Below are 19,992 nucleotides of genomic sequence, written 5' to 3' on the forward strand. Positions count from 1 at the left end.
TGGGAAATAGTTTTTTTTTTCTGATGAATAAATTTGTTCTTCAAAAATATATATCCCTAATATACATCGAACATAGAAATAAATACATAAAATGTCGAATGGAATTTGACACTAACACTACAACCCAGTTCAGTCAGCTGGGTATTGCTGCTACCTTTTCTTGTTCTACGATGCGAAAAAACATTACAGTGAGTGTCAAAAATATTCGGTTTTTTATTTTACCAATAATAACACCTCAGTATTTTAGAAGCCCATATCCAATATACAAAAAACCAAATACTTAAAAAAATGTTGGTCCTATAGCAATTAAAAAAATGTGCGTAACATGGATCCATGGCAACCCTATAAGCGAGAATAACAAAGAAAACGTTGTTAACCCTGTTTTCTATGCGTCAAAAATATTCGGTTTTTGTAACTTTTGTTAAATATTTTGGCAAAAAACATGTCATTATCGAACTTTTTCTGCAATATTAGTATACATTTTAATAATTATGAACATAATCTTTGTTCCTGTGTGAAAAATATTATATTTTATAGAAAATTAATAAAATTTTGCACTAAGGAAAAACGCTATCATAGAAAAGTGAAAACTGGTTATATTTCATTATAAAAACAGCAGAAATAGAAGGAAATTTTGCTGATTTTTGAATATTTAGTCGAATATAGTTGAAATAATGTGCAAAAGTCACGAAAATATAGAAATAATAGATTTCGTGAAACACATAAGGCAGCCAAGACCAAGGACCGCGAGGGAAGGTAGAGGAATCTCCTGAAATATTACGACTAAACCTCCCTTAATTTTCTTGAAATTGGTCACCCAGCCCTAAATGACTTTCAGAAGATAGAAAATGTGCACTTACATTTCTGAAAAATCGTAAGGATAAAGCCTTTCATGGTCTTGTAACACATTATAAGATATTGATAGATACATGTCTCCTAAAAGCTCCTTTGTACTTTTTGTGTTGAAGTACACAGAAAGGCCGGAAATTTGGTGGTATACTGATTTTCCTGCTTAGGCATTCAAAATTAAATCCATTTCACCAAGTTTCTGATGTACATCAAGTTTTGAAGGTACATAAAGGCGAAACTTGAACTAGATTTTTGGTTATGTAAATAAGCCGATGGTTTGTGATGTGTTACAAGGCCATGAAAGGCTTTATCCTTACGATTTTTTGGAATGTAAGTGCATATTTTCAATCTTCTGAAAGTCATTGAGGACTCGGTGACCAATTTCAAGAAAATTAAAGGAGGTTTAGCCATAATATTTCAGGAGATTACTCTACCTTCCCTCGCAGTCCTTGGCTGCCTTATGTGTTTCACGAAATCTATTATTTCTATATTTTCGTGACTTTTGCGTATTATTTCAACTATATTCGACTAAATATTAAAAAATAATCAAAATTTCCTTTTATTTGTGCTGTTTATATAATGAAATGTAACCAGTTTTCTCTTTTCTATGATAGCGTTTTTCCTTAGCGCTAAATTTTTATAATTTGCTATAAAATATAATATTTTTGCACACAGGAACAAAGATTCTGTTCGAAATTATTAAAATGTATACTAATATTGCAGAAAAAGTTCGATAATGACCTGTTTTTTTGCAAAAATATTTAACAAAAGTTACAAAAACTGAATATTTTTGACGTATAGAAAACAGGGTTAACAACGTTTTCTTTGTTATTCTCGCTTATAGGGTTGCTATGGATCCATGTTACGTACATTTTTTAATTGCTATAGGACCAACATTTGTTTAAGTATTTGATATTTTGGATATGGGCTTCTAAAATACTGCGGTGTTATTGTCGGTAAAATAAAAAACCGAATATTTTTGACACTCACTGTAGGTTTTAAAACATTTCTCCGACCAAAATAGTTTTCGGTCAAGGGATGCGGTTAGGGTAACCACACAATCAGACCTTGGCCCGTTATTACATCCTTTCTGTAGTTAAATACTGGCCGGTATCGGTCAGATAACCCATTTTTTGTTCTTACATGTTTCCTCTAATAACACTGTGCCACAAATTGGAACTCAAGGTCTGTGCGGTGGAAAATTCCTTTTGGAGATGAAAGCCCTTAGTGAGTATATTAAGAACCCAAAAGTAAATTTTTTCCCATAGGTCAAGCTTCTGAGATATCGCGCGATGAATTTTTTGAATTTTCGCCTATCCTGCTTGAGAAAATAGCTTTATATCTCTGTTTGCCGTTATTGTAGCTTCGTTTTGAGATTACATGTCTTCAGTGAAATCGAATGGCGAATCTTTTTGTAGAAATTTTCATTCTTCTAACTCGATTCCTTTCATGTCCTTTTCGTCCTTTTTTTCTTGAACCGTAGTAAAAGTACCACAAGATGAGATTTAACAGCATCCAAATATTCCACAAAATATTGCTCAGAGAATTTTTGGGAGGGTTCTCATTGACAACTAATCGATATTGTCACGTTTTCATTGTGCTTTTTGACATTTACCCAGTTTTTGTTCAGAAAAAACCTATGTTTTGTTTTTCTGTATATTCGTTATTTTTATGGATTGGTAGGTAGACATACCCATTGGTTATCGCTTATATTGACATCTGGGATGTATCTGAAATATTTACCATATATAGCTCCCGATATGCTAAACACGTTAATGACAAATTTTCTTGGAGAATAGATCCGGTTATCTAATATTTTGAACCGGATAGAGCGATATAAAACCCGGATTTTGTACCGATTAAGGTTATATGTATACCATTAGAAAGCTAATAAAATTGCCAATCAGAGAAAATAAATTTTTTGACAGCATCTTACCTGAGTTCGGTGCTAAGACAAAAAACCCGTATTCTTGAACCGTTTTTAAGGAAAAATGTCACTGCGCGTAAATATGAAGATCAAAGCTTGGTGGGTTAAATATTCTTTTTGCTGATGAAAGTGGATGATGTTAATATTATGAACCCGGAAGGACAGTTATGCCATAGGTCAAACTTTTCTCTGATTGGCAATTTTATTAGCTTTCTAATGGTATACATATAACCTTAATCGGTTACTTAAAATCGGTACAAAATCCGGGTTTTATATCGCTATATCCGGTTCAAAAATTAGATAACCGGATCTATTCTCCAAGAAAATTTCACATTAACGTGTTTAGCATATCGGGAGCTATATATGGTAAATATTTCAGATACATCCCAGAGGTCAATATAAGCGATAACCAATGGGTATGTCTACCTACCAATCCATAACAAATAACGAATATACAGAAAAACAAAATATAGGTTTTTTCTGAACAAAAACCGGGTAAATGTCAAAAAGCACAATGAAAACGTGACAATATCGATTAGTTGTCAATGAGAACCCTCCCTAAAATTCTCTGAGCAATATTTTGTGGAATATTTGGATGCTGTTAAATCTCATCTTGTGGTACTTTCAGAAACTTGACCTATGGGAAAAATTTCCTTTTGGGTTCTTAATATACTCACTCAGGGCTTTCATCTCCAAAACGAATTTTCCACCGCACAGAAACCTTGTTGCACAGTGTAATAAGTGTCAGACAAATTAAAAGGAACTTTGTGTTCCGTTTAAAATTTAAACTGCGCCCGAGAGTATGCTGCACCAAAAGCAAGAAAAATTGTCAGCAAATTTAAATGAAAGATGTAATAACAAATCCCTTGTAATGCGAACTTTATTACTTACTTTTCTTAAAGTAAGGTATAACAAAAATGGACTTTAAAGACAAGATGTAAGAACGGGCCCTTGACTTAATACTAATAAGATCGTGAAAAGACGGTCTTCGACAACGTTTTCTAGGCCATCATTCAGACATACCTTTTGCAAAATATGCCCATGCTCTATCAACACAGATGACAGTGTTGATAATGATGGTTGAAGTATGGAAGGTATGTCGCCGCACTCAACAAACTGTAGGAAACTTATAGATCTATTCGCGACTGCGCACACCTCATATCTATTATCTACATTAACGTGATTGGAACAAAGTTCTACTATTGGAGTTATTCCAGTATAAATTTTGTTGGTCGCCACTAGCACGTTTTTCTCTACTTCTGAAAATAAATCTGTATTCAGGGCAGCAAGTACATTTCTATTGAAAAGTGCTTGCACTCTTTCCACAGGTTTATTTAAGTAGCCATAGGATTTATAATAACTGGGTGTAAATAATGTTTTAGTCAATTGAGAATATAATTTCTCATCATCATCCAAATGGGATGCAGATTTGAATATTTTTAAAATGAGTGCGGGCCCAGCCGGATTTTCATAAAAAGCTTAGTCCCAATTTACATTAGGCGAGTTTACTTGCGGCAATTGTCAGTTTGATGGAGAGAGAGGTGAGGTATATGGTAACCCTTTGCCTCTCAACACCCTCTCTCACCCACAAACTGACAATTGCCGCAAGTAAACTCGCCTAATGTAAATTGGGACATACTTTCAAAAAATAATGTATTATATTTATTACACTTCCGTTACACATGCCAGTAAATTGGTGCCAATTGAGTACATGTATTATACTCGAAAATGCCGAAAAAGTGTTCGACTGGCATGCAGTTTTCTTGTGTGTTTACACATGCCAGTGCAAGTTCAATTCCAAAATTATTTTAAGCCGCATATCACACACAAAATTGCATTATATTTCAGATTTAAAACACAATTCACAACATATTTTATTACTTTTTATTTTATTTCATTTTAAAAAGATTGTTTTCAATCATAAACATAATGAATCTGGTATTGCCGCCTTTTCAATATTGTATAATCCCAGAGGGGAAATTATTTATCAACCTATATTTGCATGAAAAACATCAAAATTATGTCTTTACTAACCACTAATATATTGCAGCTTCCAAGACGTATTATTGGTGTTTCTTAATCTTTTTGAAAATATGCATTAAATCTTTGCATTCTTAAAAGAAACAAAAATGTACATGGATTAAAAAATAGTCTCGGCAACTCTTTTTTCATTTTCGACATATCATTGGCAGCCAGCTCAAAATTTTGCTGGCATGAAAAATCTAGTGCCAGTGGAGTCGACAATTCAAAAAATGTAATTGTGGTAGTAAAATATTGTGTATGTATTGAATTTTTCGAACTGTCACTGGCATGTGTAAAGGTTGGGTTAGCAAGTGGGTAATGTCGAGCAGACAGAAAATATTATCGTCTGAATTTTAAGGGAAGCTCAAACGGTTTAGCCCATTATAATCATAATGTTGATGTAAAAATTGTACATGAACTGGATGTCGGTCGAAAATGAACATTACAATGTTCAGAGGCAAGGACTGTAATTTCCTTAATACTTGACCAGCACCGTGAGACTGTATTCCGGTGTTAGTACAAATCCAACACAATAAAGATGCATAGATGAGCACTTGCCTTGGACTTGCCCATAAAAGGACGGATTTGGATTAAAGCTCAAAAGTGTTTTTAAAAATCCAAGTTTGAGGGTTTGAGAATTTTTGACTTGTTTAATATGTGATGAAATCCAAAAAGGCTTATTTAGAGAAGCGTATATGCTCTACGTAATCTCTAATAAGGCAGTGTCACTGTATATATGCTTAATCAGCTTTTACCGCTTTTTGTCGATAACTCAAAAAATGAGTTAGAGAGCGAATGGCACTACTGAAGTAATAAGATTAAAAAACTTAAGTTTGATATGTTTAAAAACGAAAAAAATAATTTATTTTTGAAATTCATTTTTCTTTCTTGTTAATTAAAATAATTTGATATTTTCAATATGAAAATTATTTCATTTCGAAATATTGTTTTTATTACAATACATTTTATGTGAGGGGGAGGTATAAAAGCAATAAATCTTATGGTTTAACCAATGTCTACAAATCTAATCCTTATGGCCAAAAAGGAGGTAAAGCATTTGAAGTGTTGTGTGGCGGGTATGAGTATGTTATTGTTGGGGGAATACTATGAGGTATACTAGTTGTTAATATGCTATTATTTAGAGTTGTCATTAAAACATTAGTTGGAATAACTTGTTGCTGAGGTACATGGGACACAAAAGTAGGTAGTATTGTTGCTGTTGTGGTTGAAGGTAATGTTGTGTATAATTGTGGTTGTACAAATGTAGAATAGTGTTGATATAACATTGCTTCTTTTGTGTCTGCAGTTTTGTTTAAAATATCCGATGTTTCCTCGAATATTTTCGGCGAACATGATGTCCATTCCTGTTGCGGTGGCGACTTTTCAGTTGTTTGAATGAGTAAATTTTCCATTGCAATGCATTTTAATCTTGGTTTTTCTTTGCTGTTTTCAACATTTTTTAAATGCTTTTCATAACTTTCTATGATGACATCATCTTCGTCCAACAGCATTACATCCGTATGACTATTGTCAGCTTCATAGCCATCATCAGGTTTTTCCTCTTTTACAACAATACTGTCTGCAACTTCTCTATGGTGATGATTTGCTATGTGTACTTTAAAATCTCTTATAGAAATGATATTTACTTCGTATGCTGAAGATAATACACAACGAATTCTAATTTTGTCATTCTGGTGATTTTGCTGGAAGTGTCCCGCTGCATGTTTTATGGACTCTAATGGTTTGTCACAGCATTCACAATAGTAATTTAAAACAAGTTTGTGATAATTTTTGAGATGTAGACTAAAAAGTAGAGGATCCATATTTTGTTCTTCGCAACAGAAACAATTACGCATGGTAGAAAACGTTATGTGATTATCGGCAAACACTAGGGCTAGGTTGTGATAGAATTTCTTATTTTCTTTTTGGCAGGTAATATTTGTAATATGGACATCACGATTAGCGTGATTGGCTTTTGTGTGTGTTCGTAATTCGTGGCTATGATAAAAGGTCTTACAACACACTCCACATATACTTAAGTTGCCATGAGGGGGCAAACAAACTCCACATTCATGCAGCCAGGATAACACGGTTTGCTGATGGCAATCAATTGACCAATTACATTTCAATTTCTTTGATTCATTTAATTCAGCTACCTTTATGTAATCTTCCAGGCGGCTAAGACAATTTGCAATAAATTCAGAACGTTCCAATACCAGGTTCTTTTGTATTGCAATATGGTAAGAGTAATTAAAATTGAAGGCTATCTTTTCAAAACGCATTTCACCCAAATTATTGTGTTGCTCTTGTACATGCTCCTCTAATCCTTGATGGCCAGCAAATGTTAAAGGACAGTTATAGCACACAAAGGTATGGCGACGATGCTCTTCAAAATGGTACTTGAAATCACTCAAAGATCTCATAGGCGAATTTTTGCCATTTGAACAATGTGGACACAGACATTCCAAACACATGTGTCTCAGACGCATATGTCTTATCCAAAGATCATAGTTTGAAAAGAAACGACCACACGTTTCTATCGAACAATGGTAGAGACAGTCTGGAGCAACACCAGTGTTACGTGTCAATTTTAGTAGGCGTATTTTCAGGTTTTCTTCTTGAAGTTTCAATAGCTCCTCGGCATTTGGTTTAACATCAACTTGAGAGTTTTGTGATGCTTTATTAATATCAATAACTTGAACATCTTCATTGAGATTTATGGTTCTTAAATTATCCACAATATCCTAAAAGAAGAAGAAATGAGTTAGATATCGCATATAAATTTCGGTAAAGAAATTACGGCCCCAAAATATACTGCCAAAAACAGAAAAAAATACTTACATCATTGAGATTTACAACCAGTTCGTTATGATCACAAATAAATGGAAATTCCTCCGGATGTTGAAGAGCCAAATGCTGTCTTAATATGTCTTTATCTTGATGTACACATGAAGTGCAGTAGATGCATGAATAATATTCCAAAGGTTTGTTTATGCTGATATTATGAACCATAGCCAAATGATGTTCCAATAGATTCGCATGATAAAACAGTTCTTGATTACAATCTGAAAAGAAGTAAGGGTAAAATTTACAACACCACTGAAGGAGAAACAGGTAAAAAATATAGGAAACAGAGAATGTAGGTTGCCAAGAGAAGCCACTTCATACCACAACCGATATGCCTGATGAGCTGCGAAACTACCCAGCTAATACTTTTTTCCCAATTCGGTCAGAATCTCTGAACAAATTTCGGATTCTGATGCCGAATTCGTACGAAAGTTGTATGGACGATTTCGGTGACAATCTGAAAGTTTTTCTAAGGAAATTCTAAAAAAATATTGAAGTTTCCCGACGAATTCGGAAGAAAATTCGGATGAAAATTTAGATTTTCTAAAAAAAATCAGCAAAAATTCTTGGTAGCTGAATGCTCAATAAAGATTTTCTTCCATGGACAAATTGAATACCGGCTACACAACCTAAATCCATTTCCCCCAACACTTTTGATATATTAATAGAATAAATACAAAATTTTGCAAAAAAAATCTGTGTGTAGGAAATGGAAGGAGTTGTCATTTTGGGACTTAATTTATGTTTGAAAGAATATTACGATTTGCAAAGGTTGAACCAGTGACAGTTGTTGTTGTAGCAGCATTTAAACCTAAGTAGAAGCATAGGTTTAATGTTGGGTTGGCAGCCGCTGGCCGAAACACTATAGTTCCGGTTCAATCCGGTAAGAAAGAACCCTCTGCCTTGGGATTGAACCAATGACAGTCGTTTCTTTCAAAAGTTATCGTGGACACCAGGCATTTTTGTTGGTCGCCGCGGCAGTTTTTAGAGTTTTGGGCCATTATGAAACTTCACTAAAGCAAAAATGTTGAGTTTTGGGGACATATCCAAAAAATCTGTTTGGAACTTGATGTACGTTTGAAAAAAAAATGTACTATGTTGAAACTTTTGGCTGAATCGGATATTTAATTCGAACGTTATTTAAGCATTTGGGCCATTATTGGGATTTGGCTGCGAAAAAATTGTAGCGCTGTTATAGGGGACGCGAGGACGACTAGCTGCAAAACAAATTTCCCAAATTCTAGACATTTTGTGTGGGTAGTGTCAGAAGTAGTGAACCGATGTACTCAATATTTGAAACTGATATATGTCTGTAAGAAATATTCGCGTAACTTTTTTGCAAAAAAAAAAAAAAAAAAAATATACCCAGGGAATGGACTGATGTGGAGCAACTTTCAACTTGATATTAACAAGTTTGAACAGAATATTACAAGGTGCAAAGTATGAAATGGATTTTGTCTTATCAAATGAGGCACATTTTTATACCCTCAGCATTTATGCCAACGAGGGTATATACACTTTCATACGGGCAAAATGTGCCTCATCGAAATAATGGTTTTAGAGCCCAAGTATGTTTGGACGAAATGTGTTTCAGTCAATTTGGAGTCGATTGAGCAATGTCCGTCCGTCTAACTCCGTACGTCCGTATAACTCTCGAATGGATCAACCGATTCGGTCCAAAATTTGGCTTTCGTAATATTTTTCCCAAACTTAGTTTAAGTTCGAAGATGGGCTATATCGGTCCACTCTTTCCGGTACCTCCTCCACAAAAGTTCGAAAATGCTCGAGTGAACGATATAGTCCATACATTACACACCCGAATATATCTACCAGATGTATATCAGTTTTGAATATGGATTATATTAGTCCACTCCTTTGCGTACCCACACAAAATTTCGGATAAGTTCACGTTAAGACCTGCTCTCCAATCACTTTTATTTCTGTTGACGCAACATGCATTCGCTGCCTCAAGCTTTTTCTGGGGCAAGTCCATTATTCTTCATAAAACTGCCCGAAAGGTGTAAAAACCCCATAGCACCATATGTAGTCGCTGGAGAGCACTATAACTCCCGAACTGATCATCCGATGGGGTCATATTGGCTTTCGTCATATTTTGTCCAAACTTATGGCCTGTTTCACTAAGTCCCAATTTACATTAGGCCATTTTCCTTGCGGCAATTGTCAGTTTGATGGAGAGAGAGGTGAGGCGTATGGTAACCCTTTACCTCTCAATACCCTCTCTCACCAACAAACTGACAATTGCCGCAAGGAAAATTGCCTTATGTAAATTGGGACTAAGACGATTCGAATACAATTTCGTTCGAACTACTACCAAACTCAAATTTTTTGTAAAATATTTGAATTGTTTTCATTTTTAATCAAAGAATCATTTATTACAAAAACTGGAGTTTGGTAGTAATTCGAACGAATTTGAATCCGAATCGTCTTAGAGAAACAGGCCATTAGTCTCAGTTCGAAGATGGGCAACAACTTCCGGTACTTCCCCCTCAATATTTAAAACATTGCACGATGTATTTTGAACGGGGTAATGCACGATGTCTTTTGAACGGGGCAACCAATTTGTTCAAAACTTTGGATCTCCTAATATGTTGTCAAAATTTAGTTTAACTTCCAAAATGACCGATATCGATTTTCTGGTCCAAAATTTATTCGATGACCCACTGCAATGATTAGTGGGCGCGATATCTATCAAAAATAAGATTAACTTTCGTAATGGACTATGTCGGTCCATTCCTTTAAGTACCTCCTCCGCAACACTTTTGAATTTTAATCCTAATCCACGTTTTTGTCGGCAAGTTCAAATGTCCAAAAAGAGCCACAAAATACTGAAAAGGCCCTAAATACATTCGATCTGTCCGTAGATGATAGCTTAATTAGGATAGGGTGAGGATATATCTCTGTCGGCAAAGTCGACGGATACTTTTTTACTTGTTTTCACACACATAAAAAAGTTTAAATAAACAAATTAATACTTACATAAACAAATTAATTTTCTAACATTTTCTGCAACTTTCCTCCTTAAATACACAGGATCACATGAAATTTCCAAGTCCGAACATTTATATATTACACATGTCTCCGAATCATTCATTTCGTGTGCACCACCTCTTTGATGTATGGCCACATTAGAGGCATCACAACTGCGATAACAACAAATCGAACATTGGAATATCATATTCGCATGATAGTGACTAATGTGGGCCACTAATTGTTGTGATGTCAAGTTAGGATTATGCAAATTACAATATGGACATGATATAATGGAATTATTATCTTCATTACGATGATCTTCCAAGTGTTCAATATATTCTCTGGATGAATTTGTGGAATAGTAACAATCATCGGCCAGACATTTATAGAGACCAAAGTAATTGACATTTTTTGGATAGTGGCGATATTGATGTGAATTTGTATTAGTTGGCAGTGGAAATGGTGGTGTTGGAAGTAGTTCATCATAGTTTGGTTCGGATTTACAAATGTTCATAATGAAATCTTCCGTTTTGCAGTCTTTTGTGGTTGCAATTGTGTCATTGTTTTGATGTAAAGTGTTGTCGTTACATGGAAAACTATGTACAGTGGTAATGAAGCGAGGGGAAACTGCTGCTGCAGATGGTTTCTCTTCATGCAATTCTTTTAGACGTTCTTCCAAATTTTGCAATGTCATATCGTAGAGATCTTCAGAAAATGGTTCATTATGCACCGGAATGTTATCATCCGAAATGGTGGAGGGATTGGTTTCCTTTTTCTCAATCATTTCATTTTCTCTGACATCTGCAGCGGTTTTCTGTGTCTTTACATTTTCCTCGTCCTCCACAGAAGTATTGGATGTGGTATCTGCCAAAGAATCTTCAGACTTTTCACATATTGCAGCCAATATACATTTGTCCACGTTAGCTGCTACAGCTTGCCGCGGATCATGGTGATCTCTTAGATGTTTGAAAATGTTGGCCTCATTCAGCTGTACAAAATTACATATTTTACAATAATGCAGATATATGGACATTGCATCGTCGTGATAACGATACATGATTTGTACATATGCCGCACGACATACTTTCGAATGCAATTGGTGCGATTGAATGTCGGCTTTAAATGGCTTGGAAAATTTACAATGGGAACACTGGTAGGCATATTCTCCAGTATGCGTGGAATAATGTTGGTAAAAGTTAATGAAATTATCTATTAAATCATCATCACAAAATGGGCAAACTACGGAATAACGAATCTGACGTTTATTTCCATTTGTCTGTTGCTGCTCCTCAACAAAACGTATATTAGAAGAAAGATCCTCAAGCTGAGATAGAGTTAATCGCGATGTATACGATTCGGTTTTGTGTTTTCTTATGTAGTGATTTGTTAAATCAGCCGGCCTAGTTGTGCAGAGAGCACATTTTCGTGTACTACCTTCAGTCATTTGTATATCGTTGTTGGGTTTTTTGGGTTTAACAGATTTTTGCACATCCTCGTTAATTGTACGTGCAATCGTTCTGCATTCTACTAATTCAACATCTAACAAATTCTTAGAGGATTTGTCGTCCTCTGATGCTTTCTGCTTGGTGTTGGTGCAGCTTTTTATTTCATTTTCTGTGAGTCGTTTGAGTAACAACTTTGGTTGCTTTTGCACAGTGGGTGTTGTGGTATTTGATGATAAGGTGGTGGCCGAATTTTTGGATGTTGTATTTTGTTCCTTTGAAGGTGGTTCGTCAATTGTTTTTCGTCGTTTTAGGTTTTTAGCGGTAGATGTTTTGACTTTTTCGCTACGACTTTGTTCGCTTGTGTTAATTTCTTGCGGAACATTTTGCTTTCTTTTCTTTGTATTAGTTTTATCTGCAGGTATTGAGGGGTCGTCAGTTGCATCCTCGAATAGATTACATTTTGATTTAGTGGTTGGAGTTTTAGGCATACTTTTTTCTTCGCATGGACTGCTTTTTGATCTAGTTGTTGGCGTTTTTGGCATGCTTTTATTGCTGGTCGCTTTTGGGGATGTTTCATTTTTATCTTGTCGTTCATCTTCCAATTGCTTATTTATTGCTAAGCGTGCGTTAATACTCGATGGACGTTTTTTAACTGCAACAAAACAAAGTAAAATATTTATTAAAATAAATCATCGTATAAAATCATGGTATAACAAAATAATATAGGATTCGGGTAGTTTCGGTATTCCTACATTATACCCTACAGCACACTGTGGTTTGTTGTTGTAACAGTGTTTTTTATTGTATGTGGTAACTAAGGAAACCAAAAAATTGGTCAAAATGTTGGTAGGAGTGGGTGTGGCGTACTCCTAAAGACGGCAATTTTCCCCATTTTGGAAAATACGTAATTTTTCCAAATTTCTGTAGTGGAATTCTGTAACTAATTTTTTGAGTTACCGTCAAAAATCGGTAAAATTAAAAAGGACTTAGCGACGACTTTATTTTGGTTGTTAACTTACCGACAAATTTCCTTAATTACCGAAATTATAGGCATTTTAATTTTACCGATTTTTTCGGTAACTTGAAAAATGAGTTACAGAATTCAACTACTGGATAAAGAAATATCTAGGTTAGGTTAGGTTTGCGGATGTGTAGCTACCATAGTGACTAGGCCACTCGGAGACCTTTCGGTCCTTTGTGATCATCCATAAGTCGGAAAGAAAGAAGTTGAGAGGTATATGAAAAGACAAAAAGAAAAGAAAGAAAATAAAGAAAAAGATAGGGGGAGGTTGGGAAAAAATAATAATAAATAGATTATTAAAGAGGAAAAAGACATGTAAGAAAGAAGGAAGGTGGTGTTATTGGTGATGGTTAGAAAACTCCTAGCAAACCAAATGTCTGATGTCCGACACGTCTGAACAATTTCGGAAGCAAAGTCGTTCAGATTTCGTTCCGAAATCGGAACGAATGTCGGAAAGAAATTTCTATTCCGAATTTCCCAAGGATTTTCTTAAGATTTCGTTACGATATCGGACCGAAATCGAATGGATGTCGCTCCGACATTTCGTTCCGAAATTATGTCAACTTACACAACTTTCGTTAAGATATCGTTACGATTTCGGATCAGATATCGGACGTATCGTCCGAATTTTGTTCCGATTTCGGTACGATTGGCTTGCTGGGCTGCCAGAGAAGTAGTTACGATTATGGGTTGTGCCGTCCCAGCCAATTTAAATTTTTGATGATGTTATTAATGATTGTTGGTTCAATGTTTGAGTAGAAGGATAAGCTTGGAGGAAAGTATACTGCAGTTAAACTATGTCGCTTTCGAGCTGTCATCGGGCAGCGGCATAAATATGCTCGATAGTCTCCGTTTCCTCCTCATCTTCACAGAGCCTGCAGTAGTGCACGCCATCATCCTGCCATTTAGTGGTAAATTCTCGGATGTTGCAATGACCGGTAATGACCCTTGTAAATACCCTAATTTCTGATTTGCTCAAATTTAAGAGTGAAGTTGTTCTATTTGTTGATAGAGTCGGTCAAATGGCCCCTGATACTTTGCACCTTGATTCATTGTGCCATAGTTCCTTGGTTCGTTCTTCAAAGAACGTTTCCACGCTCCGAAAAAAGTGACATATGGGTGGTTTGATAGAATCAGTGGTTGCTAGACTTGTCGATTGCGATCCATGCCTTGCCAGTTCATCTGCCTTCTCCAAAGCAGTTCTACACTCAAGCACGGCCTCAGACTTGATGTTGGAAGATTTGATGGGTTTAAAAGCCGGCTGCCTATCAACGAAGATAGTCACCGGTTCAAAGATTTCTGCATCCAGACTTTTTATCAACTCTGCAGCCATTCTGATCGCGATGATTTCGGCTTGAAAAACACTACAGTTGCTGTTCAACCTGTATGAATGTTTGAGACAAAGCTTTCCGTAGTAGACGCCAGCTCCGGTACCTTCTTCCATCTTGGAACCGCCTGTGTAGAAAGCCAGACCGTCCAGAGGAGGGTTACTAGGGATAACGATCTCAATATCTTCAAATCTTTGGACTGGTGAATTTCCCCTGTGGATTTAAGCTAAGGTTTGGTCCTAGCTCCTGAAGAATGAATCCATGTCCATAGGTGCTGTCGCGCCAACGCAGCACTACGTGCTCCTTGACCTTTGATGATGAGTCTCATGGGCAATAGGTTCAACATCGCATTTAGAGCCGCTTGCAGTGTACTTCTAAAAGCTCAAGTTATCAGTTATACCTCCGCACCTTGTCTATGTTGCCGGAGTTCGATTTATGTCGAAGCGCGTGCCACCCAGCAAGGCATCGGTAGGATAAGATGGGTCTCACAACAGCATTATACAGCCAGTGTATAATGGCTGGATTTAATCCCCAGCTCTTCCCAATCGAATTTTTGCATGAATAGAGTGCAATCATACGTCTCTTCGTCCGTTCCTCAACATTCCGTTTCCATCTCAATTGTGAATCCAGGATTGTACCTAGGTATGTATGAGTTTTTAAATGAGTTATATGAGTTTTTTTTTTATTTTTATAGTTTATTTATTGTGGTTTGACCACTTTTAATATAAATAACGCAAAATTGTTTTGCAAAAAACTAAACAATGGAATTTACTTGTGACCATTTTCCTTCGGCAATAGTGCATCAAGTCTTTGTATGGGCATGAAGCACCATCCTATAACACTGTGAAAATCTGGTTTAATGAATTCAATCTTGACCGACGCTCGCCCAAAGACATTTGATCAAGATCGTCATCCTTGTTAATTTCTTCCACCAGCATAAGCTCGATATTGCGTGAACCCTGTCCAGAGCTCCGAAATACTCGCTCGAATTCTACTCGCGAGTGAAATTCGAGCGAGTTCGAGCGGGAGTACTCGCGCGAGTAGAAAAAATAAAACAAGTATACTCTATTTTTACTCGTCACTCGCGAAGCATATTTCAGACTTCCTCGTTTTTACTCGCGAGTGAAAAGTGTTTGCGAGTACGAGTACATGAAGAGTACGAGTTTTGCAAGAAAAAACGAGTGGGAGTGAAAATGCTCGAAATAGAATACGAGTTTACTCGAAGAATAAAATCGAGTAAAAAGGAATTGATAAATTTTTGGAAATATTTTTGTTTAGTGTTGGTGGTAAATTAATGGGGGGCAAGTTGAGGGCGGGGAAGTTAGGGGGGGCAAGTTGAGGGCGGGGAAGTTGAGGGGGGTTAAGTTGAGGGGGGGGGGGGGGCAAGTTGAGGGGGCAAGTTGCCCCCCCCCTCAATTTGCCCCCCCCCCTCAAGTTCCCCTCCCTCAACTTAACCCCCCTCAACTTGCCCCCCCCCCCCCTAAACTTCCCCCCATAAATTTCTCACCAGCATTACACAAAAATTTTTTCCAAAAATATATCAATTCATTTTTACTCGATTTTACTCTTCGAGTGAACTCGTACTCTATTCCGTGTATTTTCACTTCCACTCTTATTTTTAAACCCCGAGTACTCGCGAGTGCTCTCAAATAAAACAAAAGAGTGGAGAGTAAGCTTCTTTTAAAACTCGCACTCTTCGAGTACTCCCACTCGCGAGTACTTTTCACTCGCGAGTAAAAACGAGCAAATCGGACTTTTTACTCCCACTCTTCGAGTACTCCCACTCGCGAGTACTTTTCACTCGCGAGTAAAAACGAGCAAATCGGAGCTCTGACCCTGTCCCATTGGATCCGCCACAATTTGACAATCTTTTAAAAAAGGCTGGCATAGATTGGTTCAAACATTTTTTGAAAAACACAGATCGCTGTGCTTTAAAAGGCGTTTATACGATCGTCACAGGTGAACAATCATGGATCTATGCGTATGAGCCCTGAAAGAAAGCAGCAATCGACCGTGCGGGTCTTCGAAGAGGGTCTAAATCCAGACGTTTTTTTTTCATGGAAGAAACTATTTGTTTAAAGTTGTGGCCTTTTTCTTCGACAAAACTGGCCATATGGCGACTGTTCCGCTTGAGCAACGTTAGACGGGCGGTCAATTCTGAGTGATACACCACAATTTGTTTCCCCGAAGTCTCCGGAAAAATTCGAAAAATGAACAAGAGAAGATGAATGAATCATTGTGCAACATGACAATGCGAGGTATCACACACCGGCTCAAATCAACGCCTTTTTGACTGGCCAAAACTTACAACCATGACTAAAAAAAATAAATTCAAGACAATCTACAAATATACCTGGACATCACCTAACGGGAATACGCTTAACCAAATAGACCACATGTGTATTCGACGAAAATGGAGAGGAAGCTTGGAAGACGTGCTCACCAAAAGAGGTGCCGATATGGAAAGCGATCACGAGCTATTAGTAGCAACAATAAGGATCAAATTAAAGAAAATACACCAAGCTGGCTCAACAGAAGGCATCAGGCACCTGGATCTCCAATCACTCAGAGATGAAACAAAGAGAAGATTAGTTGATCAAAAGATCTTAGAATATTCGCAATCAAGTGTAGAAATAACATCATGGGAAGACACACGCAAAACACTACAGGATATCGGAAGATACATAATCGGTTACAAACAAAAGGAAAATCGAAAAGCATGGATATCAGAAGATACGTGGTCACTTATACAGGAAAGAAATGAATGGAAAAAGCGCAAACTTGACAGTGATGAAGTGTTACAAATATACAAAACTGTAGCCAAATTTGTGAAAAAATCTGCCAGAAAAGATAAAAGAAATTATTTTTAAAATATAGCCAATGATGCAGAAGCTGCTGCAGGAGCAAACAACATGAGAGAATTGCATAAACTTATCGGGCGACTAAGTAATCAAAATAGAAATTGTGATCACATTGTGAAAGATAAAAACGGCCAACACATCACCCAAGTTGAGGAACAAGCGCACCGATGGAAACGACACTTTGAGTTTATAAGCAACGTAAACGAAGATAATCTATCGAACCCAGGGGGGTTACTCTCTATTGCGATGCGTAAGGAAAATGCGATGCGTAAGGAAATTAAATGCGTCTCTAATTCGTTTTCATATGTCCTTTCGCAACTATTTTTGTTCCTTTTCCCTTTCTGTCATCGCCGCAATCTGTAATACAAAAGCGTATGTCAAAATCGTGCGTTAATGCAAATATCTTGCGTTAACAAAATACCAAACGCATCGCAATACAGAGTAACCCCCCAGAACCGTTAATGGAGCACCACATAAACAATTCAATATCCACAGAAACACCAAATCCGAACGAAATAAAACAAGCCATTTTAATTATATTAAACGATAGACTGCAAGTAATTGAAAAAACGCTCAGAGACGAAGCTGCCTGGACCAAACAAACACTCTACGCATAATTATTGAACAGCCGCTTGAATGGAGAACACCTCTTTATTTAGTTTTCGTAGACTTCAAAAAAGCCTTTGAATCGATAAGAAGGTCTGAAATATGGAACGCACTAAAAGCGAAAGGCGTGCCTATGAAATTAATTAAAATAATCCAAGGCCTATACAATAATGCAGAAACTTGCGTTCTACACAGAGGCAGAAAAAGCGAATCCTTTTATACCAATGCAGGGGTTAAACAAGGATGCCCTCTCTCACCTCTATTATTTGCAGTAGTTCTCGATGATTAAAATATGCGAAAAGAAACGTGGCATTGTATGGGGTTTCAACAATCGCCTTGAAGATCTGGACTTCGCGGTCTATATATGTCTCTTGTCCCATAAATTCAGCGATATGCAAAGTAAACTGGACGACCTGACTGTGCTTGCAAACAAAGCTGGACTGGAAATAAACGTTGATAAAACAGAGGCAATGCGAATAAAGACCACCAGCGACAACGCATTTAATATCAAAATCAAAACCTTAAAATATATAGACAATTTTTGCTACCTCGGGGTTACTATGTCATCAGAAAATGGTGTAGAAGAGGATGTTGACAATAGACTTAAGAAAGCTAGATCCGCATTCGGAAGACTCAGCAAAACTTGGCGATCAAAGCAAATATCGTATAAAACAAAACTGCGTTTGTTTAATGCATGTGTGAAATCCACATTGCTTTACGGAAGCGAAACTTGGCCCGTAACAAACGCCATAACACAAAAACTCCAGGTATTCGTCAACAAATGCCTCCGGATAATAACCCAGCAAAATTTATTTGAAGTTGTTCCTTGTGAAGTAGTGATTGAATAGATTTTTTTGAAGTAGTCCACGCAGAGTCATGAAAAATGCATTCCGTTCTTCACATTTCGACAATGTCCGATTTGAATCCATTTCATAAAAATTTCACATTTTAAAAATTTCAAAATTTTGCAAAAAAAAACTTAAAAAGACAAAGAACATAATTTGTTTCTTGTTAATTATAATAACAGCAATATGTTTGCATCCATAAAAAGTAATTTGTATACAAAAAATAATAAAAGTGATTTCGAACTACATCTTTGTTTGTAGCCAAAGAAGTAGTTGAATCATATGTTGTTATGATTTATTAACTACAAAGAACTAATGCAAAATGTGTGCTTAAGAAGTAAATTAGACAGTATCCTCACTGCACCATGCCCTTGTAAAAATCATGACTTCTTTCACGTAAAAAGATGTAGTCCGGAATCACTTGCACTCATGATTTAACTACTTCTTTGGCTACAAACATTTTGCAGGGAAGCAAAATATCTTGACCCAACAAAATCTCAAACCCTGCACTATACCAGATGGCAAATGAAGAACCAATCGCGCGGCAGATTGCAAGGAGAAAATGGATAGGGCATACGTTGCGAAAACCACTCAATAGCATTTCTAGGATGGCTTTGGAATGGAACCCACAAGGAAGCAGACGCCCTGGCAAGTCAAAAATTACATGGCGCAGAACCATACTCAATGAGCTGAAGAAAGCAAATACAACTTTAGATGATATCAAAATATTATGTAACGATAGAATAATTTGGAACAATCTTGTAGAAGCCCTATGTTCCCAAGTGGAATAATAAAGGAAAAAAATGCAACAATTGTATGTATAAATCATGCTGGAGAACACTTTAGGAAACAAATCTATTTTTGATGATAAATATTCGCGTTTTAATTATTATGATTTCGTTTAGCCCTCGTGCTACCAGCAATCGCTTTTAATATTTTGTTCCTTTTCCTTACGTTCCCAGCCACCACCTGCAGCATGTGTGCAAAAGAGGTACTGGTTGTCAGAAGTGACGCCCAATATTTTATGATTCTTGGTAGTCGGGATAACATGTCCGCGGATATAGATGTCTAGTTCAGAGTTTACCTCTTTTGTCCGCGATGTTAAGATGGTAGCTGTGAACTTTGGGCCGATAATTGTAGATTTCGATCTTCGAAGAAGTCTTTGAGGATGGGGAAAAAGCTATTTATATGTGACTATGTATTTGATGTCTCTGCCGATTGACATTTTGTACAGTCATTGGCGTATAATA

At 36.6% G+C, this 19,992-nt stretch overlaps 1 protein-coding gene across 1 annotated transcript in view; it reads right to left on the reverse strand.

The window, feature by feature from the left end:
* Positions 1–5,635: 5,635 nt before the first annotated feature.
* LOC141399320 (uncharacterized) overlaps positions 5,636–19,992 on the reverse strand; it is a 51,503-nt gene continuing 37,146 nt past the window's right edge. The window contains exons 5-7 of the mRNA XM_073977826.1: positions 10,643–12,733; positions 7,640–7,863; positions 5,636–7,542 (exon numbers count right to left, since the gene is read on the reverse strand). Of these exons, the coding sequence (XP_073833927.1) occupies positions 5,830–7,542; positions 7,640–7,863; positions 10,643–12,733 (4,028 nt within the window). The 3' untranslated portion in view covers positions 5,636–5,829. The remainder of the gene's footprint in view (positions 7,543–7,639; positions 7,864–10,642; positions 12,734–19,992) is intronic.

The sequence above is a fragment of the Musca autumnalis genome, unplaced genomic scaffold, assembly GCF_047663935.1.
Source record: "Musca autumnalis isolate F117 unplaced genomic scaffold, ASM4766393v1 scaffold_3, whole genome shotgun sequence".
Taxonomy (NCBI): Eukaryota; Metazoa; Arthropoda; class Insecta; order Diptera; family Muscidae; genus Musca; species Musca autumnalis.